Below are 27,253 nucleotides of genomic sequence, written 5' to 3'. Positions count from 1 at the left end.
GCATTGGAGCCAACTCATAGGGGCTGAGGTTCCTTCAGGGCCCCCAATAAAATATTTGACGAGGCCAGGCTCCACCAAGTTCACAGGCATTGTCATTCAAATGGTGTGTGCATGCTGTGTTTTGTTATGTGGGGCAGGCCTTACCTGGGGGCCCTCAGCATTTTATTCAAGTTGGCACCCCTGCAATGGAAGTGACCGGAAACTCCTCTCAAGTACAGAAGTGATTGCTGTTTCTATTTAAACCCACTTATTCTTCCTCACAAATGGGCATAATATTGACTACTGATTTCATAGAACAGGTGTGGGGAATCTGTAACCCTCTAGTTGTTTGCTAAACTACAACTCCCATCATCTCTAGCCATTTGCTGTGTTGGCTGGCATGGATTGGAGTTGTAGTTCAACAACTGAAGGTTCCCCCACTTCCTGTTGTAGAGGAGCCTTTTCCCTATGAAGGGCTACTGACTTACAGGAAGAGTCAATCAGCTGACCTACAAGTTCCCTAGGCTGGCTAGGTATAGCATGGGCCCAACAATTCTGCTTCAGGCCTCAAAACAAGAGTGATGGGGCACATGTTAACTCTTGATCCATAATATTTCCTGTTTCTATTTTAGGGAAGTAATGTAAGACTTGTGGGCCAAACTCATCCCTACAGACTTGTCCCCTGTGCTCTATTTAGTTAAGCACAATTTGTGCTTAACTGGCACTGGCTTCTTTGACTAGAGCTGGGGAAATTCTAGGCTGAAATCACTAAGCCACAGAGCTCACTGGGTGACTGAGCCATTTGCTGTCTCTTGGCCTCCCTCATAGGATTGTTGTAAGTACTGGTGGGTGGGGTGGGGGGGTCGGGTCACAGAAGAGCCCATACATGCTGCTTTGATTTCCTTGGAGGACGTGTGGGGTGAAAATGTAGTGAATACATTTACGTAATTGGCATTTCTGTGTTCTGCAAACAAGGGAAGAAGTTCGCAAGAGCAGTATGGCAGGAATGAAAACACACACACAGTTGCAGAGCAAATACAGAAATAAATATCATTGTTCACATTTACAGAGTCTTACAGATACTGTAGATTCAATATGAAGGAATAGCTTCCTTTTTATTTATCATTTGTTAATGGGGCTGCCAAAGCCACTTATCAGAAAAAGAATTTATGTACATTTTTTTTAAATATTCGATATAGCTTCTTCCACCCTTGCAGAGAACATTTTTTTACAGTTTTAAACGTTCTTCTGAAAAACAAGATCATAAATACATAGATTAGGTGTTAACTCTTCAGCTGCATTTGGTCAGAGACTCTTAAAATGCAACCTTCCTCAAAGAGGGAATCTTCAGTACTGGTATTGATTAAATGCAGTAAGTTCTAAAATTTCAAAGAAAGGATTTGCCGGTGATGCAGAAGTTGGGCTGAGGCTAGCTTACATGCAAATATTCATTCCCTTTTTAAGAGGTATGCATAATTTAATCCAGGTGGAAGGAAGTGGTGGGGGGATTGGAGCACATCAGTGAGAGAAGGGCCTTCTTGTTGGTGCATCTTGGTCTGTCCTGCATACACTCTCTTCCTTTTTTATTATTTATTTGTTGAATTTATATACCGTCCTATACCCGGAGGTCTCTTCAGATAGTACTTCACTGAGAGGTGCTACTGCTTAAGCCAGGGACAGCCAGTGTGGTTTTATCAGATGTACTAATCAAGTGCTTGCTATTTATCTTGTTAAGTATTTCACTGCATTCCTAAGATGAGATCTGAATGTTAGTAAAAGGTGTTGAAGGACTCAAGGAACTTCATATGGGTAGAGGCTTCCCCACATAAATCAGTGTTTAAAAAAATACTATCGTCCATGTGATGTTGTCCCCAGAATTTACGTGTGTGCGCGCTGGCAAAGACCCTCTGAGCCCCATGGAGCTGTTTGATCACGTTGGATTATGAGATCTTATTGGGTTCTTTGAGGAACTCTGACAAAGGGGGTGCCTTTCCCCCTAATCTGACCAGCACGGCTTTCGCTTGACCTTCTCACCCCTACCCTCCCTCTAAGAGGGCTCACCGGGTACCTGTTCGGCACATTGCGCAGGGATTGGAACAAGCTTTGCTGTTGCGCGTCTCTCTCTTGACAGTTGAAGGTGAGCGCTATGCCCACGTTGGTCTTCATAATTCTTGAGGAACCGTCAGATGTTCCGTCGAAGCACCTTCCCAGAGCTATCTCCTTGGCTGTCCTGGGATCCTGGTCTGTAACTGTGTAGATCCCATAGTTGTGACCAAGAGGGTCAAGAGGCGCCAACATGGTGTACTGACTGGAGTCGTTGTTGACCGCAACGGGAAGGTGGTTCACCAGATACTCATGAAGTGTGCTGCTGACACTCTCCCGGTAGCAGTTCCCTTGTGGGATGATTTTCACCAGTGTCCGATCAACACGTTCCTGGTCATACAACATGCCGCTGCACTTGAATTCCAGGCACGCTGCTGAAATGTTGGGTCGCTCTTGTTCACGGATGCTACGGACATCTCTGATGCCATACAGCTGGCCAACTGTACGTGGGTGCGTGCCCCCCATGTTGCGAGACCTCACATTCACCTCCAGGGGCCCGTTGATCCTCACCTTGACATAGCAAGCCCTAAATTCCATCGGTTTAGGCCACCAGGCCAAGTAGTCTTCTGTCCAGTTCATGGGGTCGTCCTCGTTGAAAGGAACTGTGTTGTAGTCATACCTGTCTCCTTCTACCCTGTAAAACCTAAAGTGAGCGGCACTATGTGGAGCCATTTCACATTCTCGAAGTTTCTCGTAAGGGTATATGGGGCCGTTGCTCTCTTCAGCAGCGTTTGGAGTGGGCTTCGCCACGCTGATGCTGAAAGCGGCCTTTTTCACGTTACGATCCACGTGGTCCGTCCGCCGGTACTTCAGCTTATTGAGATACGGCTGCGGGACTCCAACAGCAGTAGGACTAAGCCTTGGAGATGAGGGGACAGCTTCAAGCTCCTCCCCTCCAAGGCTCGCCATGACGTAAGCGCTGTAGGCATCTGGGTTTTGGTCATCGCAGAAAGCGGGCACGCAAACGCCGTTGGAGCCAGTGACAGCGCTGTCAAAGCGGCCCCATGCTCTAGGATTGGTCGAGTAGCCTGGTGTGGGCTCCATGTTGATAACGGAAACCACGACCCCCGTAACTTGCTCACTGGGCTGGTACCTTTCGCTTCTGTAAGTGCGCACCTTGATATAGCACCGCCTGCTCTCTGGGACGTCAAGGTTGAAAAGCCTCCTTTCCCTTATCTCCATGTTGCCTACCAGAAATGTCCGTTCTTCTCGCTTGTTGCGCCCTCTCTGGTCAAGCTGGAAGTCTCCTTCTTCTTCCCATAAGCCTGTCTGGGGGTTCAGAGACCAGAGCTTCATTCCCTTCAGGTGTTCTGGCATCCTCACCTGAGCGGAGTCTAGGTGGACTTTCACTTTCCCTGCGTTGAGGGTTTCGGCGGAGGTTTCATCCGTGAAATCCATGGAAAACATGCCATACGTCCGCAGAGGGAGCATGTCGCCTTCGTCGTCTACAAAGTTCAAGTCGCTTTGTGCTATGGCTGCACTAGAGACATTCCTTGGGTCCAGGAAGGTCACACTGGCTTTCACCTTCCCAGCATAGAGTTCTCCGTTCTGTCTATAGAACGTATTGGGGGGAATTTCCAGTTCGGCTATCGGGTCATCCCCCTCCATAACTCCCAGAGGTATCACGCTGGTCTCTGTCGACTCCAGCGTGACGGGCGGATTCTTCCTTAACATTTTGATCTCATGGAAGACGGTCCCGCCGTTTTTGTTGAAAGGCAGCACCTTGGTTGTGTTCACAAACTTCTGAAGGCGATCGACGAACGTGAGGACCAGCCTCTCTGTGTTGGGTGGCACTTGAATAGAGAAGGTTCCCTTATAGCCGGTCATGCTCACCCTGTTATTCCCCATGTATATATGGCCAAACCTCATGGGCTCTTGCGTGTCGGAAGCCACGGCTCTTCCTCGCACCGTCACCTTGGCTTCAACGCACTTCTGACAGCCGCACCTCACATTGACTTTGATGGGAAGTGTGTACCTGGAACAGGTTAATTCTCGTGTCTCCATTCTGGAGACCCCACAGCAGTAAGCGGCAACGTCTTTGCAGCGGAGGCCATTATCCAACATCCCAAAGCAGGCACTGGGTGGGCATCTGCCAACGTCATAGTAGAAGGAGCCTGTTGAGTTTTGGAAGCAGTCGTGTGGCAGCCGGATGAGATAGCTCTCGGGCCTTGGGTTGCAAGGAGCTTCATTCTTTGCTGTAGAAATAGATTTCATATGTTAGTTTCTTGTGCAGCCATTTCTGTGAGAGTTCAGGGACTTCCCTTATGCAGGAATGTTGTTCAAGCCAAAAAGTGAGAGTTCTGAACCCATGTAACTAAGGGCCGAATAACACAGGATACTAATGACATGGGTGTCCATTGAGTGAAGAACTTTTCTCTGGAAAGTACAGTGGTGCCCCACAAGATGAATGCCTCGCAAGACGGAAAACCCGCTAGATGAAAGGGTTTTCCGTTTTGGAGGTGCTTCGCAAAACGAATTTCCTATGGGCTTGCTTCGCAAGACGAAAATGTCTTGCGAGTTCCTGCGGGGGTTTTTTCCCTTCCCCCCCTTTTTCCCAAGCCGCTAAGCCGCTTATCAGCTGATCCGCTAAGCCGCTTAACAGCTGATCCGCTAAGCCGCTTATCAGCTGATCCGCTAAGCCCGCTAAGCCGCTAATAGCGCTAAGCCGCTAAGCCGCTAATAGGCTTGCTTCGCAAGACGAAAAAACCGCAAGACGAAGAGACTCACAGAACGGATTCTTTTTGTCTTGCGAGGCACCACTGTAGCTAGCAATGGGGGAGAGTCATCAAATTGTAGCGTTGGAAGGGACCCCAAAGGTCATTTAATCCAACCCCCTGCAATGCAGGAATGTGCAGCTGCAATCCATTTGGGGATCGAACCTTGGCGTTATCAGCACCACATTCTTACCAACAGAGCTAAGCTGGTGAAATTCAACTCAGTTTGCATTTAAAGGCAAACCTGCGTAATTCACACTCTCCAAATGATAAGCAAACCCAAACACAGCACTCCTTCAAAATTCACGCTTTTCTGAAATTTGCAGTTCTCTGGCCACGTAATGTGTACCAAAAAAATGCACCAGCTAGGGAAAAGTGTACATAACAATGCACACATTTGTCAAAACAGCACATCGTAACACACTATATATTAGGCAAATTGCATACAAAAATGTGTGCATTAGGAAAAAGCTGCATAAAAATGATGGATTTTCATGAGCTTGCTGCCGTTGTTTTCAAGCAAACTAATGTGGAAATGTTGGAGAATTGAACTTAAGGTTGGGAAAATGAGAAACTGAAATTTGACAGCTTCGCCAATCCTTGCAAGTAGCCAAATGGCACGAGAGGTGGTGGTGGGGAGTTTTTACAAATTGCCAGCATAGGAGACTCAACTTGGATTGGGTCCCTGGTTTGGGAGGTATGGGGGCTCTAGACTGAGTCCTGGACATTATAGATGGAGAGAACAGCTGTCCCATCATGAGTGCAGCTTGGCAGCCAGATTACAAAAGGGGCACCTACTTCAGGTCTGTTTGCCATGGGGCCTAGCTGCTATGGCGCCATAGAACTCCATTTTTCTTCCCTCCATCCTTCTCTCCTGTTTCTAAATGTTTCATTTGTTCCAAGTTCAGCTGAGCAACAGTTTTTACCCTATAGATGTCAGGTATAAAATACAGGCAGAATATTTGCAGCTGCTTTTCAGATACCTTTTTTCATTTTTTAAAAAAGCTGAGATGGCACTACTTTGCTTTTTTGCAAAACAGTTGCCTGCTAAAAAATAAATAGATGCCAAAATATTTTTTAAAAAAATATTGTTTAGGATATGCATTTGGAAATGCATACACTAAGATAAAATAATGTTGTGTAGATTTTTTTAAAAACGGCAACAACGTGTGAAAGGGGGAATTGAACAGACTTCTGAATGGACATCTGTGAAATCAACACAAACTATAGAAATCCACACATCCTTTCTTGCCTCATGAAGGCAATTTCCATTGCTTGAATTAATTTATTTATTTATCTCACAAAATGTATATACAGTGGTACCATGGTAGTCAAACATTCGAAGCTCCTGCAGCCAATCGGAAGCTGCGCCTTGGTTTTCGAACCGTTTCGAGAGTCGAACGGACTCCCGGAGTGGTTTAAATTTGAGAACCAAGGTACAACTGTACTGCTTAATTGGAGTGGGGGGGACAGGACCCTCCAAGCGGTCCAGTCCCACTTCCACTCTGTGGTGTGGGTGTGCACTGGGACTGCCCCACTTGCTTCCATACACTATACGTAAGGAATAGGGAAGATTTGAAGTCCACCACCACTTCTGCCTCCCTGCCCCTCCAAAAATGGCTTCTTACCTGTTAAAGAAAGTGTGGCTGCTCGGGACTTCACAGCTCCTGCATCACTGCTGGTCTTGCAATAATACTCTCCAGCTTGGTCCATTTTCAAGTTCTTTATCACCAGGTTGCTTTTGTACTTATAATGCAAAGGGTCTAGCAAGGTATCGTTGTGGAACCTGTAGTATTTTCAGAAAGGGAAGACTCAAAGCTTAGAATCAAAGAGATATCTTTTTTTGTTAAGTTGTGGGTGAACATATCAGACGACATAGCGATTCTTCAAACAGCTCTTGTTTATTCACAGGCCAGAACAGAACTGAACTGAAGGGTTCAGCCAGCCTGCTTATATAGAGCTCCACTAGAATGCAACAGTAACCATTTTCTGTAACTATCCAATCACTGAACGTCACTTTCAATCCCTTATTTGCATATGTGGACCTGAACTATCTACAGTATCCCCCTGCTAGCCCAGGGTGAGAACTTCAGTACATAACATTTTTCTACCTCTCTTTGCTTTTGTGGATTTACCAGGTCTGCAGTCTTGATGATTTCCCTTTCCCCACCCTGGCAATGGAAAGCTAATGGGAGATCTGTGATAAAAGTTTATTGAATCAATAGCAGCCTCGTACTCGGTGTCGCTCAGGAATTCTAAGAAACCCAAAAGATCAGTGCAGTTTTGAAAGGTCGGGTCTGCCATTGTGATTCAAAATGGCGTCCAATTGCATCTAAACATAAAAAGCTGCTTCCTGATCTGAGGAACCATTGTGCAACATTTGGTTAGGGTGTCTTAAGCAATGTCCCAATGAACAGCGAACAAACAAACAACGTTCCAAAATATATAGTAGATAAATAATGTGAAGAAATTAGCAGTATACCTCTAAGAACCAAGTGTTTGGGACAAACAAACAGGTGATGGGTTTATCACCCAGACTCCTCCCTCCATCAGTTGTCACCTGGCAGCAGTCATTCCATCAGGCAGCAGCAGATGCGTGAAGAGAAGGAAGCAGGACTGCTCCATCAGCACAGCAACTTCTGTTGCCTCCTCTCCCTGAACTTTTTCATCCCAGCTGGACATCAGAACAATTTGTAACCTTTCAACTTGTAGATGAGTTTGCCTATCTCTTCCTCCCTCCCAATCCATTTTCCTTTTGCGCTGTGTTTTTGTTTTTTTGTAAGCCGTTTAACTGACTTGCAAGCCACTCTGCAAGTCTCTCTCTCTCTCTCTCTCTTGCTGAAGAGCGGGATTAAAAATTGTCATTGTCAATAAATATTGTGGTTGGTATTCAGCTAGGCTTTACTCAGACTAAACCCATTGAAATGAACGGAACTGAGTTTGTTGTTTAGTCGTTTAGTCGTGTCCGACTCTTCGTAACCCCATGGACCAGAGCATGCCAGGCACTCCTGTCTTCCACTGCCTCCCGCAGTTTGGTCAAACTCATGCTGGTAGCTTTGGGAAAACTATCCAACCATCTCATCCTCTGTTGTCCCCTTCTCCTTGTGCCCTCCATCTTTCCCAACATCAGGGTCTTTTCCAGGGAGTCTTCTCGGCCAAAGTATTGAAGCCTCAGCTTTAGGATCTGTCCTTCCAGTGAGCACTCAGGGCTGATTTCCTTCAGAATGGAGAGGTTTGATCTTCTTGCAGTCCATGGGACTCTCAAGAGTCTCCTCCAGCATCATAATTCAAAAGCATAAATTCTTCGGCGATCAGCCTTCTTGATGGTCCAGCTCTCACTTCCCTACATCACTACTGGGAAAACCATGGCTTTAACTATACGGACCTTTGTTGGCAAGGTGATGTCTCTGCTTTTTAAGATGCTGTCTAGGTTTGCCATCGCCTTTCTCCCAAGGAGCAGGCATCTTTTAATTTTGTGACTGCTGTCACAATCTGCAGTGATCATGGTGCCCAAGAAAGTAAAATATCTCACTGCCTCCATTTCTTCCCCTTCTATTTGCCAGGAGGTGATGGGCCCAGTGGCCATGATCTTCGTTTCAACCAATTTTAGTGGTCTACGCTGATTAGATCTTGGTTGAACACCACCCTATTTAAAGAATTGTTTATTCTAGTGCTATTAGGAGGCTCCATATGTTCTGGGCTCACAATTTCCCCCCTCCAAAAGTTTTCCCATCTGCAATTTTCCACATGGGCAATTACTTTTATAACTACACACGTCAGAAGCACCAGGGCGGGTAGCAGCTAATGTTGATTTTGGGACAGAAAACATCCCTCCTTTTGCAGGTTGCTTTGTGTTCCTTTAACAGCCCCAAAACCACGTTGGGGAGTCACAACATTCAGTTCCATGTAATGTAAAAGGTGCCGCTTCACGTGGTTACATTTGCTGCTTTAGAACAAAACTAACGTCAGTGGGAGCTTAATGAAATAAAGACTGTGGCATTAGTGTAATGACTTAATTATAGCTTTATGCCGTTTTTATAACCTATTAAGGAACACACTTTGCCTGTGTGAACTTTAAGGACTTACCAAAAGTATCGGTCAGGTACCGGGTCTCCAACAGCCTGACAACAGAAAGAAACACTTTGTCCCTCTCTCCTGGCTTTGCTCTCGGGATGCGTCACCATGTACGGTTTTTCTGGGGGCAGAAAATATTCCTCACTGAGTTGGCTTACATAGCTGGATTTACCATTTCCTGTGTTTGATCCAGACCTGGAGAACCTCAGGCCTGCCGGCCTAATTAAACCCACAAGGCCATTTCCTCCCAAACTACAGCCACCTGCTCCACCCTTGATGTCATATGTGAGCTCAGGTGTATGGCAGGTAACAAGAGTGTGGCTCCCATCCCTTTGAACAGTTTGCACCGAAGTTGCTTGTTAACAGACTTTGTTTACCTGCTCTTTCCAAGTGGATGTGGACTGATGAGGAACGTCCGGAACTCTCGGGGACGATGACCAAAGCTGTTTTGTAATTGGGCTTTTTGATCTGCAAGGCGGTTTTGCCATCAAGGCACACGCCAGGAACCTGAAACTCCCCATTGCTGTCAGTCACTGTCAATAGTTTTGTCGGCTTGGTTTGCAAGGAGACGGCCGCACCGACTGCAGGGCCACCACCTTGCAAGGAGACTTTGCCACGAAGCAGGTGTTCCTCGCACATGCAGGTGTCACATTCGGCATTCACGTGACCCATGGAGCAGGTCATGTTGCAAACTGAGGGATGGAGAAAACAGCCGGTTATGACACATCACATCATTTTTTTATTTGACTACGTACACAGCTTGCACACAGAACACAGTACTCCCCAAAGAATGCTGGGAACTGTAGTTTGTTAAGGCTGCTTGGCATTGCAGCTCTGTGAGGGGTGAACTACAGCTCCCAAGATTCTTTGGGGGACCGCATGTGCTTTAAATGTATGGTGTGTACACGGTCTTCTCTGAAACCAGCACAATTAAGGGTTGTATCCAATGAAGTTACAGACCCACTTAAATTATGGATCTAAGGTGTGTCCATTAATTTCAGTAAGTCTACTCTAAGTCTACTCTAAGTATGACTGGTGTTGGAGACAACCCCAAAAGAAGGAAGAAAAGAATTATCCTAATAAACACATTTTTACTTGCAGTTTTCTGACTAATGTACACATTTTTGCAAGGATTGTAAAAATGTGTTTTACTAATGTGTTCATTTTTACACACACTTTCTGCTAATATTTTCATTTGATGCCATGAGTGCTGGAAAGAAGACTGCTCTCTGCTACAGGGCTCATTTCCACCTGGCCCACTATTATTATTATTAACAGTCACTGGAGAACCACACTGTAAAATTCAGACAAGTGTGAATTTTGGGTGGCTATATTTCGGTTCTCATATTATTTGAGAAAGTGATAATTTGATAGATTCCCCTTTAAAAGTGAACTGAATTGAATTTCCCTCCCATCCCTAGACAGAGCTGAAAGGACCACAGTCACCACCAGCCTTTCCTCCAAAATCCACATTTAGGCAATGCCTTTGTTAGCAGTAGTATAGTGGAAAATTCAGATGTGCAGGGTCCTTCCATGACAAACACTGCCACACCTCCTCACAGCCATGCCCCCTTCTAAGACTATACAAAATTACGAGAATATGGCTATAATTCTACAACCACAATAATATTTGTTGTTGTTACAACAATCAATGCAGATCTCCATTGGTTGCATTTCAGCAAGATCTATTTTCTGTGGACATAACGTGGCCAAATGATTTGAAGTCCTCCAATATATTCTTTCTGTGTGACTTATTTATGTTTCCTTGAAGTTCCATTGTATATAACAGAACTTGCATACCATTCCCTTGAAACGGAAGCACCTTGCGTTTTCAGTGTTCATAAATGCTTAGCTTTGGAACATACAGAACAATGGCTCCTCAGTGATCTTACCACTCTCTTTCTCCAAAGTGACCCTTGGAGCCAATCCTCAGTGGCTGACTCACCTCCTTTCACTCTGATTGGCTCCAATCAGCAGAAAGGGTGGGAAGACTTCATCTCAGTGGCCAAGAAGCTCCCCTTTCATGCCGATTGGTTGACCCCAGTATGCTGGAGGGAGGGACCCTTCTGGGACCCAGTTGCAGAAATAGCAATGGGTCTTCAGCCCCAGACCACAACACCTCTTGTTGGTTAGGGACCAACCAAACTCTCACAAAATTGTGACAAGCTTTTGAGTTCTCTTCATCAAGCAAGATGCTACACAAGGCATTGCGGCGGCAAGAGTTTGAGGTATTGGGGTGGGAATATGCAAGTACAGTTCACCTATAACACAGTCTTAGAATTTTATTGGGGGCACCTGAGCAAGGAGGTCCAGGACAGCGTCGTCCTTCCTCGCTCACTTCTTTGCAGTGTGGCTCCTGAAGGCTTTCCGCAAGACAGGTCCTGGTCCGAGTCTGGACACCATCGTGTTCACATTTTGCAGAACATTCGCTCCACGTTGACCACGAAGACCATAACATTTTGGAATCTTGAGGTAAGGAGTCTGGCAACAAGCATTCTGAGTGAGTAAATGTTTTTACAAGACTTTTTGTGCAATTATTGTTTTAAGGGGAAATACTAGGAGAATCCAGTCTGCCTTAAAGCATCCTGGATTGCTTAAACTAAAAGCCTAAAACTAGCCTATCTTTGCTTCCCTTTTAAGTTGCAAAGGGATGACACTCTGCTGAACTCACAAATGTGAGGAAGGAAGGATAATATCTAATAAATATAGCCTCTCCTAACATGTATTCAGGGACACGGGTGGCGCTGTGGGTTAAACCACAGAGCCTAGGACTTGCCAATAAGAAGGTCGGCAGTTCGAATCCCTGCGACGGGGTGAGTTCCCATTGCTTGGTCCCTGCTCTTGCCCACCTAGCAGTTTGAAAGCACATCAAAGTGCAAGTAGATAAATAGGTACCGCTCCAGCGGGAAGGTAAACGGCGTTTCCGTGCACTGCTCTGGTTCGCCAGAAGCGGCTTAGTCATGCTGGCCACATGACCCGGAAGCTGTATGCCGGCTCCCTCGGCCAATAAAGTGAGATGAGCGCTGCAACCCCAGAGTCAGCCATGACTGGACCTAATGGTCAGGGGTCCCTTTACCTTTTAGCATCTATTCACACCCCAACCTAAAAGAGGATTAGGCAAATTCCTGGAGGGTAAGGCTAATGGTGGCTATGTTCTGCTTCTACTGTTGAATACCAGTTGTTGGGAATCACAAGCGGGGAGAATGATGTTGCAGCCAGTTCCTGCTTGTGGGTCTCTGGTTGGTCACTGTGAGAACAGGATGTTGGACTACATGGATGTCTAGCCTGATCCAGTGATCAGGCCCTTCTTATCTGGTGAGCACTTACCTATGGGGCACAGGAAACGCACAGCATAATTCAAGCATGTTTGCCCTGCAGGCTGCTCCTTGTTCAGGCACCAGAATCCCTCCTGAGCATTGGAGTGAACCACCTGGCCTGTGCTGGCGGCAGGGATCCAGTCTGTCGTTCGGGCTTCAACGCGGATGGGCCTGGGACACAACCTGTCCCGATAGTAGAAGCGGATGGCATCTGTGCGCTCGTAATCCCCATTGCCTCCAGGGTGGTCAATGTTAAACCAAGTGGTCCATCTCACATTGCCTGGATAACAGAGAAGGATGCAGGGTGTCTCTCACGTACCTGGAAACCTTCTTGTCTTCCATCAGTTTTATTGTTTAGAATTAACAAATTCCCTAGCTTAGCAAGATGGAAAACATGATTTGGGAGGACACTGATGGGAGGACCATAGCTAAATGCTGAGACATCTGCTTTGCAGACAGAAGCTCCTCATCCTTGGTTGAGATCCTTGCATCTCCAGGTATGTCGCCTGGGAATATCTTCTGCCTGAGGCCCTGGTCACTGCCAGTCAGTGTAGATAATGTGGAGCCAGATGGACCTATAGTCTCTTAAATGAGGTTTCATATGACACAGCCTTGCAGGATCTCATCTAACTCCAAAAAGCTGTTTTTAGCTAGTATGTATATAATTCAGCTCTGTTTTAATTTGCCCCTCCTTCTCTTCACCCCTTTGATTGGTTAACTGTCTACTCAGCTTTCATTTTCTATTTTCTTAATCCAATGTAAACTGGAAAGTTTGCATGGAAGGGCTCAGTGTTAGAGCATCTGCTTTGCATGCAGAAGGTCCCAGGTTCCATTTCTGACCTCTCCAGATAGGGCTGGGAATGTCCTCTGCCTGAAATCCTGGAGAACCACTGCTAATCAGTGCAGACAATACTCAGTGCAGATGGACCGATGGTCAGGCTTCATAAGCCAGCTTCCTCGGTTCCTCCACGTGCTCTTAGACATATTCAGAATCACTTTACACAGTTAAAGTGGTATTGTATACTGACGAAGAGACTGACCTATGGGTCAGAAAGTCCCTGGTTTGAACCTCGCTTGTGCCATAGACCCTTTTGGTAAACCACTCTCTTTCACTCTCTGCCCCGCAATCCTCAATTTTTATTTTATTTATGTATTTTTCACTCTATAAGACGCACCAGACCACAAGACGCACCTAGTTTTTGGAGGAGGAAAACAAGAAAAAAAATATTCTGAATCTCAGAAGCCAGAACAGCAAGAGGGATCGCTGCGCAGTGAAAGCAGCAATCCCTCTTGCTGTTCTGGCTTCTGGGATAGCTGTGCAGCCTGCATTTGCTCCATAAGACGCACACACATTTCCCCTTACTTTTTAGAAGGGAAAAAGTGAGTCTTATAGAGCAAAATATACGGTATATAGCATTTGATTACTTAAAAAAAGCAACCCACAACCTCACAGCAGTTTACAAAAAAGAATAAAACAACTAAATTACCCGTAAAACACAGTTAAAAACAACAATTTAAAATCTCTGAAAACAGTGTTTCCCAAACTTGGGTCTCCAGCTGCTTTTGGACTACAATCCCCATTATCCCTGGCTAGCAAGACCAGTGGTCAGGAATGATGGGACCCGTAGTCCAAAAGCAGCTGGAGAGCCATGTTTGGGAAACACTGCTCTAAAAATAAGTAACATCAACGATAAGCTAAAAACCAGATTAAAGCGTATCAACATTACAGTGGTACCTCTGGTTACGAACTTAATTCATTCCAGAGGTCCATTCTTAAGCCAAAACCGTTCTTAACATGAGGCGCGTTTTAGCTAATGGGGCCTCCTGCTGCTGCTGCACCGCCGGTGCGCGACTTCCGCTCGCATCCTGGGGCAAAGTTCGCAACTAGGGGCATGTACTTCCAGGTTAGCGGAGCTCGTTAACTGAAGCATTCGTAAGGAGGACGGTATGTAACACAAGGTTCCACCGTACACATATCTGGAAAGGCTTGCCTAATCAAAAACGTTTTAGCAGGCATTCCAAAAGAGCACAGTGAAGGTACCCACCAGATGTCAATAGACAGGGAGTTCCAACTTTCTGGGTGCTGGGAAATGATAGCAATTACCATGGCTAACCTTTGACCTATGCTCACCCCCCACCAAACCATTTTGTAGCTACTGAATGCCTGACTAAGGTGGGCTTTGGGCATGATCTAGAAAGGCTCCCTTTCTGTTCTCATGAGGAATAAATGGACCAGGTGCTGCCACCGCTTCTTACGCCAGTCTGACATATAGTGCCTGAGGAGGCTGCCTTCTCTGCCTATTGGCAGGACCGGCCTTGAAATGGGCTGCGGTTCTATGTTTGACTTTCGCTGTCCAGCAAACGCAGCCAGGCCGCTTCTCTTTTGCTGCTCGCCAAAAGTTGTTCAGCAGTGGCAGGACTTACTTAGTATGTTTTCCATTACTGAAGAAAGTCGTGGAGAAAAACTGGTTGGATCTGTTGTAAATTAAATCATTCTCTTTTTTTAAAGGAATGGCAAAGTCCGAGACATCCTCCCTCTTTCCTAAAACAAAACTACTAGAGATGGGAAATGACTTACTGTCTGGACCGCGTTTGATCAGAGGGTTGTACAGTTTCTGTCCTGGCTTGATCCTGCTGACTGATTGCTTTAGAACTCGCTCGCCTCAGGGAGAGAAAAGTCAGGAGAAAAACATAAGCAAATGAGCTGGAGAAAATAACATATTGAAGTGATAACAGTAGCATAAATTCTACTATACCCAGCTATTAGTTTCTAGAGAATACGTACTGGGAGTCCTCAATACTCCTTGTGATGCTGGAATTTTGTACAGTGGTACCCCGCAAGACGAATGCCTCGCAAGACGGAAAACCCGCAAGACGAAAGGGTTTTCTGTTTTGGAGGCGCTTTGCAAGACGAATTTCCCTATGGGCTTGCTTCGCAAGACAAAAGCCCATAGGGAAATCTCCGGGGACCTGTTTTAAATTGCTGGCGGTCGGGAGCAAAGACTTTCGCCCACAGCCGGCCTTCAGAAGAGGTCCTGGACCTCTTCTGAAGGCCGGCGGGGGGCAAAAGTCTTTGCTCCCCCCCCGCCTGCCTTCCTGGGACAGCGGAGACTTCTCCGCTGCCCCAGGCGATCTTAAAATGCTGGCAGGCAGGAGCGAAGCGTTCGCTGCCGACCCCCAGCATTTTAAAATCTCCCCGGGACAGCAGAGAAGTCTCTGCTGTCCCAGGCGATCTTAAAATGCTGGCGGGCGGGAGCGAAGCGTTCGCTGCCGACCCCCAGCATTTTAAAATCTCCCCGGGACAGCGGAGGCTTCGCTCCCGCCCGCCAGCATTTTAAAATCGCCCCGGGACAGCAGGGGCTTTTAAAATGCTGGCGGTCGGCAGCAAAGCCCTCCTGTCCCCGGAGCTTGCGGGGCGGGAGGTGGGAAGAAGGGCTTTTCTTCCCACCGCCAGCCTTCAGAACAGCCTTCTGAAGGCTGGCAGTGGGAAGAAAAGCCCTTGCCCCCCCCCAGCCTTCAGAAGAGGTCGGGGGACAGACTGTCCCCGGACCTGGTCTGAAGGCGGTTTCCCTAGGAACGCATTAATTGATTTTCAATGCATTCCTATGGGAAACCGTGTTTCGCAAGACGAAAAACTCGCAAGAAGAAAAAACTTGCAGAACGAATTAATTTCGTCTTGCGAGGCACCACTGTAAATGCATGTCCACTTCAATTCCTGATGTGTAGAGACACTGTGGTTACTGAGTGTAGGAATGGGTGAACCTTTCAAATTTTGGCTTCTCATTTTTTCCAGCCTTAAGTTCAGGTTTCTACATTTCCACAAAAATTTGCAATATTTTGTTTCATGTCCTCATGAAAATTCACCAGTATTTTAATACCAATCTCTCCTAATGTACATATTTGTAGGTGCAATCTCTCCTTATATACACATTTTTGCAAAGCAGTGTTCCCTAGTATAATACCTAGGGCTCAGCCTGGATAGCTCAGTTGGTTAGAGGGTGGTGCTGATAATGCCATGGTTGCAGGTTTGATTCCCGTATCGGAGAGCTTTATATTCCTGCATTGCAGGGGGTTGGACTAGATGATCCACGGGGTCGCTTCCAACTCTACAATGCTACGATTTTAGTATGATTTTTCTGCTCACTATAATATATACATTATGTGCACACCCTGCCCTAGCATGTGCACATTTGTACACATTCTGCGGCTGGAGAATTACACTGCAAAACTGGGAGAAGCGCAAATTTTGGTTCACGGATTGTTTCAGAAAGTTCATACAGGTTTCCCTTGAAATGCAACCTGAATAAAATTTCTTTCCAGCCCTACTAAGGATCCCTTGTACATGTCCATAGGTTCACATATTCCAAAGCATCCTAAATAGGTTCTGGGACTCAGCCCTGCCTCAAACAGAGCCTTAGTTAGAGCCAAAAAGAGCCAGAAGGCGACTCCCTTAATATAATGGCATCAGTGCACAGGCTTCTTTATAGAGAACATGGAAAGTGGGTTTTTTTGGGGGGGGATCCCTGCCTGAAAGTGCTCACTGTCTCGGATCTCAATTTTTAGTTGCCCATGTTACTCTCTAAACAGAAGGGGGAAAAACAGGATATGGGGAAAATGGAGAGACATATTTGACCCGCTAGACCAAGGGGTCAGCAGGGTTTATCTTGCCTGGGCCGGATCAGTCCCATGGAGATCCCTCCATGGGCCGGATTGTGCATGTGTGCGAGTGATTTTTGGCATCTGCGCGTGAGCAGACACAATTTTCAGCGCCGTGGAAGTGAGTCCCCGCGCTGCACTGCATAGGTTTAGCCCAGCACGCAAGCGCGCAGCTTAGTTTAGGGACAGCTTGTGGGCTGGTCAAACGATCTCCGCGGGCCACTTCTGGCCCATGGGCCTTAGGTTGCTGACCCCTGCTCTAGATTCAGCTGGCCATTTAGATTCAACTTAACATTTAAACATTTTCCTATTCTGTTCTAACCAAAAGTGGCTTATGACACAAAACAGCGGAAGTACAGTGGTACCTTGGAAGTCGAATGGCTTGGCTCCCGGGCAAATTGGCTCCCGAATGCCACAAACCTGGAAGTGAGTGTTCCTGTTTGCGAACGTTTTTCGGAAGCCGAACGTCCGATGTGGCTTCCGATTGACTGCAGGAAGCTCCTGTGGTCAATCAGAAGCCACGCCTTGGTTTTCGAACCATTCCAGGAGTCCTGGAAAGGATTACGTTTGAGAACCAAGGTACCACTGTACGACCTAAGGTATTAAAATGACATGTTCAATATAGCCATATCGATGATATATTCCAGCTGCTGCTCCTCTTCCTGTCCTCCACACAGCAGAGTCTCTGAGATGCCAACCCAGATTCTTCAAAGGACCACCCCAAAGTGCTGTCCTCCCATGACCTCCACCCAGAGGCAGTACCTGCCCCACCCCACAGGCACCAAGACTTCACATTTGTGGTGTTCTTCTGACCCTTCTGGGCCCTGCCTGGCCTGCAAAGGTGACACTCTGCAGGTGTCAGGGTGGAAAGATTGCCCCATCCCCTGCCCCAATTCTGCTGCTATCTCTGTTAGTAGAAGCCTTATTGGCCACAGTGCTGGGCAGCCTCACAGCTGTAATAACAGCTGCCAAGTAGAGCTCTCTGCATCCACACACACACCCAATAGATGTGCGTGCAAAGGAGAGGCGAGGGGGTGCATGTGAGCATTTGGCAACGTGATGCAAGAACAAAATTGTATAGTCTGCTGCAGACCTTTTCCCAATTTTTGTGTGCTATACAAGACATTAGGCATTAAGGGGAGGAAGGGAAACAACTCCCAGACTCTAAAAGGAAGCCACATGACGATTCGAATGTAAATGAAAAATCCAGAAAGTTAAGAGAGGAAATGACTGGCTGATACAACCTCCCTTTGTGGTTCTGTAGGCTCGGCTTACTTGTCGCTGCACAGACTTGGCTGAAGCTAAACTCCTCTTCTAATTCCTTCCTGTGGAGGTAGAGCATGGCTTGTTGGCCAAGTCCCTGGCACTGCTTGCCCTTAACTGCAAGGAAGGATGTGATCCCGTTGCCAGCACTGAAGAAAGGACTTCGGAGCAGTGTGGTGTAGTGGTTAGGGTCATGGGACTTGTGAGACCAGAGGCCAAACCCTCCATCAGCCTCAAAGCTTGCTGAGTGACCTTAGGCCAGCCACTTACTCTTCTCTTTGCCTCGCCTACCTCATAGGGTTCTTGGGAGGATAAAATGGAGAAGGAGGAGAATCACCTTGAGCTCCTTAGAGGAAAGGTGAGGTAAAAATGTGATTTGAAAATAATATCATAGATGACCTATTTACTGAGTGTTCACCCTGATTTGATTACACATTAGGTTTTCTTGATTACTCAGAGGGTTACACAATAGCATGAAATGCATCTCACACAATTATTATTATCATCATTTATTAGATTTAGATACCATCCTTCATCACAAGATCTTAGGGTGGTTCACAAGATTAAAAGTACATGGTAAAAGCAAAATTAATAGTTAAAACAAAGGCAACAAAATAATACTCCCCTCCCATGAACACGTTTAAAAGGCTGATGTTAATCAGCCAAAGGCCTGGTTGAACAGATATACAGTGGTACCTCGGGTTAAGTACTTAATTCGTTCTGGAGGTCTGTATTTAACCTGAAACTGTTCTTAACCTGAAGCACCACTTTCGCTAATGGGGCCTCCTGCTGTTGCCGCGCCGCCGGAGCACAATTTCTGTTCTCATCCTGAAGCAAAGTTCTTAACCTGAAGCACTATTTCTGGGTTAGCGGAGTCTGAAACCTGAAGCATATGTAACCTGAAGCATATGTAACCCAAGATACCACTGTATAATGAAGGCACCAGATGAATACACTGTCCTTGCATAGCAATGAACCTGAAGTCCCACCTGCATGTTTAACAGTCATGTCTTGTCCCAAAGTGTTCTGGGAGCTGTAGTTTGTTAAGGGTGCTGGGAGTTGTTAAGAGACACCCCCTATTCCTCTCACAGAGCCACAATTCCCAGAGTTTGCTGGGAAGAGGGAGTGCTAAAAACCACTCTGGGAATTGTAGCCGCCAGCACCCTGTACAAACTGCAACTCCAGGATTCTTTTGGGAAAGCCACGGCAGTTTAAAGTGCTGTCAACACACAATGTAGATGGGACCTCTGGTTCATTGCTATGCAGGGGGGGGGGGGCAGCGCCTCTGTGCGAGATGCATTTTCAAAAGAACAAATGTTCGCGGTGCCTGCCGTTGGTGTAGTGGTTCATTTTATGGCAGCCGACCCAGCCTGTGGGGCAAGAGAGCAGCTGGTTTGGGGATTGGAAACAAAAGGTTTTGTGTCTGTTCCCTGTCAAATTCGGTTTCCACTCGAGTGTGCCAAGCGGCAGCTGTCTGCGCAGGCTGTCGAGCAGAACCTCTTGCAGAGTTGAAACCACGACAAACCCGCCTCCCGCCCCCACTTGAATGCATCCTCTGCTGAGGAAGGCAAGCAAGGTTGTTGGGGCAGGCAGGGGAGGCCAGAAATTCAGCCCACAGAGAAGCAATCGGCCCATCCTATTCCCAGCACAACTCCATCAAGGCCGGTCCTACTGTTAGGCAAAGTGAGGCAACTGCCTTAGGCCGTAGATCTGAGGGTGGGGGCAGCTTTCCTAACCCACCCACCACAGCCATTCCCAAGGGGAAGGCAGGTGTGTGTAAGCAAAAGACAAGCAAATCTGTCCATTTGGGTTTCTCACATTCTCATATTTCCCCCCAGTCTTGAGTTCCATTCTCTCCACATCAGTTTTTTGGTTGGGGGGATTTAAGTCCTCATGGGTAAGTCACAGGGATGTCAACTTGAATAAAATTTGGGGGGGGGGAGGCAGGTAAGCCCCGCCCTGAATAATCTATCACGAGAGACAGCACACAAACACCATTTGAATGGCAAATGTCCCCGGCCCCCACAAATATTATATGGGGTGGGTGAAGGGACCTTGGCTCCTATGATCTCTCAGCCTAACCTACCTCACAGGGTTGCTGTGAGATAAAAATGGAGACGACGAGAACCATGTATTTTCGAGCTCCTTAGGTGGCATATAAATGCGACAAGTAAGTAAGCATGTAAATAAAGTATAAAGAAACTGAATGTGAAAATAATTTAATAGTGTGTGCCCCCCTTACATTTAGGCTGTGCATACACAATACATTTAAAGCCCCCCCTCAAAGAACCCCAGGAACTGTAATTTGCTAAGGGTACTGGGAATTATAGATCCATGAGTGGCAAACTACAATTCCCAGGATTCATGGGGGGGGGGCTTTAAATATATGTTGAGGTGACCAAGGAGTACCTTTTATTGGTCTGCACTCCACAGCCTTCCCAGGTGTTTCCTGAAAATCCCATGGCATCCTGGGCTGGGAATTCCTACTCCCTGCTGGGCACCTCTTTTTGTTTTCAAGTAACACATTTACTTTTTCACTTTTGAAGAAATCCCTGCAGAATTTTATTTTAAGGTACAAGGAAGGATTTTCCTTAAAAGCAAGGTCTGCAAGCACACCAACCTCTGGCCCTCAGCAAACATCTCCCTGGCCTCCTGTGCAACAGTTTGCCCCCTGAGGCAACTCCTCCATTGGGGCTTTTTCAGATCAAGAAGCAGAGGCAGCCAGGGAGGCTGCGAAGTGTGAGGGAAATGTTTACTGGGAAGAATAACACATGCCATCCTTGGCCACCTGCAGGGCCAGGCCACTTTGCCACTTGAGGCAAAACAGAAAATGGCACCTCTGCCGCCGCTGCTTCCTCCCTCCACCCCCTGCCACACTTCCATTGCTGCCTTAGGCAAGTGGAGACGGCCAGGGGAAGCCCTGGCATGTTGAAGGAGGTGGGGCAGATACAGGAAGGAGCAAGCGGGGTAGCAGCAAAGGAGGCAGAGAGCAGCATGCTCCTTGGGGGCTGGATCTGCCATAACTGCCAGCCGTCCCCAGCCAGCTGCCCGAGGTGACTGCCTCATGAGCCTCATGGGCAGGTCAGCCTGGTCACCTGGAAACATTAAGGTAAGCTCTATACTTCACAGCCACCAAAGTTATAAAGGACTTCTCAAATGCCCTGCGAATGAGATGCAAAAAAACAGAAGCATTGTTCCTTCAGGAAATTAGAGAGCAAGTTTTGGCCCAGCACAATTCTCAGTGGACCTTTAGTCTGACCCAACAGAGCTTTTTCCTGATGGTCCTTCCAGGGCATGCAAATGCTGCATGAAGAAGACCATTCTTAGACCTGGATAGCTAAAACAAAACAAAATAATAAAAATTTCATCTTTGATGCTCACCGAAAATGCCTGCCACTCCGAGAAGGATGAAGGAAGCCAGGAGGCATCGCTGTGTTGCAGCCATCCTCCAGGGACAGAACTGGTTCCTCGTGGGGATCTGAGTCCCAGTCAGATTGGATGCATTCAGGTGGTGCCCCTCTGGTCTGAGTAGATGTTTAATCTTCCTGCATGGAATAACTGGTGGAAAAGGAGGACATGTCTATCAACAGGAGCCTGACCTTGAGACTCTTGAGACTTTGCAGGGATCTGCTTGGCCACTGAAAAAACAGGAGGCTGGACTAGATGGACCATTGGCCCAATCCAACAGGCCCTTCTTACATTCTGACAAAGTTAATAGATGTGATTAATATGGGTAAATTCATCTCAGTGGGTCTACTCTGATTAGAATTTAGTTGGATACAGCTGTGATGGGTAAACGCCCCGGAAAGCGTGGGATGAATGGAAGGATTAACGGGAAGACGTATAAACACTCCACCCACAAATAAGGATGAATGGAGGGTGATTGCCACACGTCGTATAACTGCACTCCCCAAAAAACAAATTAGAGAGAAAGCTCAATAAAGACCAAAGTCTAACCTCCATGTAAGCAAATCTGGATGAATGCTCAATAAACAGGGCTTCTAATGGAGCACCCGGAAAAAACCCACCCATGCCCTCTTAGGCTGTTTTCTCGGGACAGTGACGTCATCACCAGAGAGGGTCTGTTCCCGAGCATCTTGGCCAGGGAGGACGCAGCAGACTGCACTTTTAGGAAGCTGGCTCTCCCTGCTCTAACTTATTGGAAAATCGAGTGGATGTTTCCCCTCTCCGCCCCCCGCCCTGAAACTCCTGGCATAACTTCTCAAGTATAACAAGAGGGAAGCGTGTAGCAGAGACAGTATTCATATCTGTCTATCCACTTAAGCTTCCACACTAAATCTGTTCTGCAGATGATGGCTTCTTGCAATCTCATTGGAGGCCCCCTTTTAAAAGGATTAAACGCCCCCAGAACCGAAATGATTCAAGAATGCTGAAATAACGGAGCTTGGCCACGGCATATCCATCCTGTAACACAATCCTCCCTCCTGAGATTGGAACATCCTCCGAGACATATGCTAAGGAAAATAAATGTCCTTGTTATAGCCAGTTTCGCTCGCAAATCAGATAGGAATGTAGCCAGAAATGATGAGGAAATGTAAACCCTTTCCCCAGGGCCCTCAGACACAGATGTGTACATGCACATGCTACATGTTTTGATTTGCACTGAGAGAATATACAAATTATTTTACAAGTTTCTAGTCCTGTTGATGTTAGGATTTTTTTACAAAAATAAAATGTCTGTTAAATGGTAAAGGGACCCCTGACCATTAGGTCCAGTCGTGGCAGGCTCTGGGGTTGCGGCGCTCATCTCGCTTTATTGGCCGAGGGAGCTGGCGTACAACTTCCAGGTCATGTGGCCAGCATGACTAAGCCGCTTCTGGCGAACCAGAGCAGCACATGGAAACGCCATTTACCTTCCTGCTGGAGCGGTACCTATTTATCTACTTGCACTTTGATGTGCTTTCGAACTGCTAAGTTGGCAGGAGCAGGGACCCAGCAACGGGAGCTCACCCCGTCGCGGGGATTTGAACTGCTGACCTTCTGATCAGCAAGCCCTAGGCTCTGTGGTTTAATCCATAGCGCCACCCACGTCCCTAAAATGTCTGTTACTAAGTACTGAATCCTCTTCCACCCAAACAAAGTAGAATATGAGATTGTCCAAGCAGCTAGGCAAGGAAGGAGTTTAGCAGGAACTGAATTCCTAACCCTCAGCCATTGAGATTCCTACTGAAACTCCATTGTGGAGAGTTTCACTAGGCACTGCCCTCATGCCTTCAAGCCTATCATGATGTTCACAAGGTCTAGAAACTTTGATATTTTAAAACTGATGTTATAAGGAGTTTTAATACTGTGTCTAATGCTATGTCAGGAGTTGTGTGCATTTGCAGGGAATCCCTATGCAGAATGCAAACCGTCCTGGTAGAATCCTTGCAGCAGGCAACACATTAAGATTAGAGTTGTAATAAAACCTTGCTCAAATCCAACCTTTGGTCAGGTTTTCAAAAATTCAAATCCAAAGTTAGAAATACGTTTTAGGGGCACTCTGGAAAATGCTTCTTGCCATTTGTTTATTTATCTGTTTAAAAGATCTCTATCTCACTCTTCATTAAAATAATCCCAGAGCAGTGTGCAATATAATCAAAAGTATATAAACCAGCGAAACGTTTAAAAATCGTTTGCTGACCTGGTGCCCCAACCAACATTATAAGGCAAAACATTTGGAGGAGTCCAGGTTGGAGACAGCTGAGTGAAAGCATCCTCACCAACAACGCAAGTCACAAAAGACCTCAGCTATAAAACTGTCCCAAAGGAAACGGAACATTACAAACTTCTTGATGTTCTTAATTCTTGTAAATAAGCTTAACTTTCCAGCATCGCCATGTGGTTAGGGCTGGGTGAATGTATCAATTTCACCTTTTTCTCAGTTTCTCATTTTCTTGATTTTAAGTACAGTTCTGCACATTTCCACGTTAGTTTGTGATTAATGGGGGGGAAAAGGTTCTCATGAAATTCACCAGTGTTTTTGCAAAGCAATTTTCTCTGACATACTGCATTGTTGTATGTTATTTTCACTAGCACAATTATATGCACGCTTTACCTAAGTCTACGTATTTGTGTACACATTACTTGGCTAGAGGACAACATTGCAAATTTCAGAGAAGTGCAAATTTCGAAGGATGCCTGTGTTTACATTCTCGTATTGTTTCGGAAAGAGTGAATCAGATAGGTTTGACCAGCATAAATTTGAATTTCTCCCCCAAATCCCTACATGCGTCACCCTGTGTTTTTTAGAAATCTTGAAATAGAACATCGTATATAATTGGGAACACTTCCAGACAGCCTAAGCATTCATCTTGATTTGTTTGCACTAAGTTTGTGGGTAGGTTATATGACTTTGGGTCAAGCAATTGTCACCCCATACATTCCAATGCATTTCAGCATCACTTTGGGGGCACAGCAGGTTTCCTTACGCAAGAGCTCTGGATCAGCTTTAACTGCAACCACCCGAATTTGCTGGTATGTGATTAAATCTCACCCGAAAATAGTGGCAGCCTGGAAGGGCCTTGTTTTGTTGCAAACAGATGAAATGGAGGAGAATATGCTATTGCAATTGCCTCCCACACATCTCCTTCAGATCCCTCTGAAGTAAATATGTTTGTGGGGGAATCCATCTGAAGCCTAAAGAAGGTCTGTCCAAGATGTAAACAAAACAGAGTTTAGACGGTTGAATGAAAAAATTCTTTCTTTCTTTCTTTCTTTCTTTCTTCCTTTCTTTCTTTCTTTCTTTCTTTCGTTTTAAAACTCTTGTTCACATTTGCCAATACATTTCATTTTAATGCAATTAAATAAAGCCTGAACTTTTTTTTGGTTTTGGTTTTTTTTGCAGGGGGGGTGGGAATCATCCATTCCAAGCAAAGCAAAAGGACTTCATATCAGAGACTTAGGCACATCCATCCATTTCTCCGCCAGATGAGAAGCTCTTCATGCTGCCTGGATCACGGTGGTGGCTCTTTATTGAACATCTTTGAAAATTAACACTCCCCTCCTTTTTCAAATTCTGAATGTTGAGTGATAGCTGGAGAAAAATCGGGAGGAATTTATCCAAGTCCTGAATTCTCTGACCTAATGGTGTGAATAAATTAGGGACAACCTGTCCTAAATCAGAGGTTCTGTCCTGGCTGGTGTGGTCCCTTCAACTTTCCCAGTCATTGCATCGTGATGAACCTGCCTTGCAAATCCACTGTTTTCACACTGCAGAACAATTTATCCTCTGCTCCTCTGACACAACTGCCTCTTATAAGCTTCTAACTTGCTACTTAACCAAGCATTCAGCAGTTCCATGGTTAAAAACAACAACACATTTTATGTGTTTAGGATATATATAACCCGTTCTTAAAGAAATGTCCCACTTATTAAGATAAATTAAAGCACAGTCTAAATCAAGCGAGCAGCAATAAAATTTTTGTTCCTACCCCTGCCTCTATTTCTTCATGTTGTATGTAAGTGGTTTTTGCATATAACAGCATATAAAGTCAACCTCACACCATTTTTAAAAATGGACTTACTGATGGAGAAGCTCAGATTTAGTTCTGCCTAGTCAAACTCTAAGAAGATTGAGATGTTAAGAGAAATAAGTGTTGCAGCTTACCCCAGGCTCCCAGTTCTTTGCGCCTTCTGGACTCCTGTCTAAATACATCCGCTCTGAGTGTTTTCCAACTGCTGGGGTCTCTTATATAGCCTTGTGTAGAGCTTAGGGGGTGGCATTGAGCCACACAGATGGAAAACCTGCTCTGACAGCAAGGAAACCAGAGACTTTTAAAATCCCTTTAAAGGAGGAGATGCAAACTTTTTCTGGACGATCAGAAAAAAATGTAACGGCCAGCAGGCTAAGTGGCAGTGCTCTGGAACACACTCATGTATTGAATAACTTGTAAAATCACCTTATTCTGAGGTCCTAGTTCTGAACCACTGGGATCAGTGGGGCCAGCTGCAAAGGGTGGTACGTTTGGGCATTTGCTGGGGGCCCCAAGCCCATCGCCCCAATGGTGCTGCCCTCAAGTCTTATGGAGCACCCCAAAATGTCAGCGTCAACATGAGACAGTTGGGTTTGCACACCCTCTTTCATTCAGGTCATTTCCCCCCCACCCACAGATGGAAAATGCACCCCAAAAGTCTGCACCACATTTTGCATTCGTGGCAGAGATTTAGCGCTCAGCCTGCAGTCAAATGTTTTATAAAAATTAGAAATCTCTCTGTTCAACTGTAAAGCTTTTTTGTTTGTTTGTTTGTTTGTTTCTTTCTATTCTATTCTATTCTATTCTATTCTATTCTATTCTATTCTATTCTATTCTATTCTATTCTATTCTATTATTGAATAGCTCAGAGTTAAGCATCCAGGACTTCTGTTTCTCTTTTCCTGCATATTCTATCACCTGTACATGTTTGCAAAAATTATTTTCATCAGGATCACTCCTAGGAATGGGTAAGGAATTTATTCAGGCAACTTTTCACAGCAATCCAGTGCTCCCAAAGCTGCCTACGTTAGTTGTGTTCATTCATTTTAATAGGTCTATTTTGAGTAGGATTAGAATTGGGTGCAACCTTTTATGTGCACAGAAAATGCATATTTTATGAATGAATGCACTGGAAAGCATCAAAGCATTTCTTTTCTACATTTTGAGCATGTATTTTCTGCAAAAGTGCACACAAAGTGCATACTATTCAAATGTGGGCTTTCCACTAGCCATTGTTTTTCCCCAGGTTGCTGGCATCCGTCTGTCTTGAGAGACAATGGAGTGTGCTACTGGGGGTGAAGCCAAACGACTGTACAGTGGTACCTTGGGTTAAGAACTTAATTTGTTCCAGAGGTCCGTTCTTAACCTGAAACTGTTCTTAACCTGAAGCACCACTTTAGCTAATGGGGCCTCCTGCTGCCCCCGCGCCGCCGGAGCACGATTTCTGTTCTCATCCTGAAGCAAAGTTCTTAACCCGAGGTACTATTTCTGGGTTAGTGGAGTCTGTAACCTGAAGCGTCTGTAAGCTGAGGTACCACTGTATTAGCAGCACCAAAGCCCGAGCTGTGTATATGGAGGCCCTGGGTTGCCCAGATGACACGACCCCCCCCCTCGGCCTTGCTGGTGTGGTCCAAAGGAAAGCAGAGCAATATGTTCAGCACCAGCTTGTCTG

The 27,253-nt window shown here is 46.0% G+C and overlaps 1 protein-coding gene across 1 annotated transcript; it reads right to left on the bottom strand.

Annotated features, from left to right (window-relative positions):
- Positions 1 to 1,003: 1,003 nt before the first annotated feature.
- CILP (cartilage intermediate layer protein) lies at positions 1,004 to 25,768 on the bottom strand. The gene is made up of 9 exons (XM_083474999.1): positions 25,716 to 25,768; positions 21,488 to 21,664; positions 14,766 to 14,849; positions 12,198 to 12,467; positions 11,166 to 11,351; positions 9,248 to 9,562; positions 8,883 to 8,991; positions 6,425 to 6,582; positions 1,004 to 4,277 (listed from the first exon to the last, which is right to left on the bottom strand). Exons 2-9 carry the CDS (start codon positions 21,549 to 21,551, stop codon positions 1,930 to 1,932), a joined length of 3,534 nt encoding a protein of 1,177 aa, XP_083331125.1. The 5' UTR covers positions 21,552 to 21,664; positions 25,716 to 25,768; the 3' UTR covers positions 1,004 to 1,929.
- Positions 25,769 to 27,253: the final 1,485 nt, after the last annotated feature.

Source organism: Podarcis liolepis (genome assembly GCF_965112155.1).
Source record: "Podarcis liolepis genome assembly, chromosome: 14".
NCBI classification, from domain to species: Eukaryota; Metazoa; Chordata; class Lepidosauria; order Squamata; family Lacertidae; genus Podarcis; species Podarcis liolepis.
This window is presented reverse-complemented; position numbering and strand designations above follow the sequence as displayed.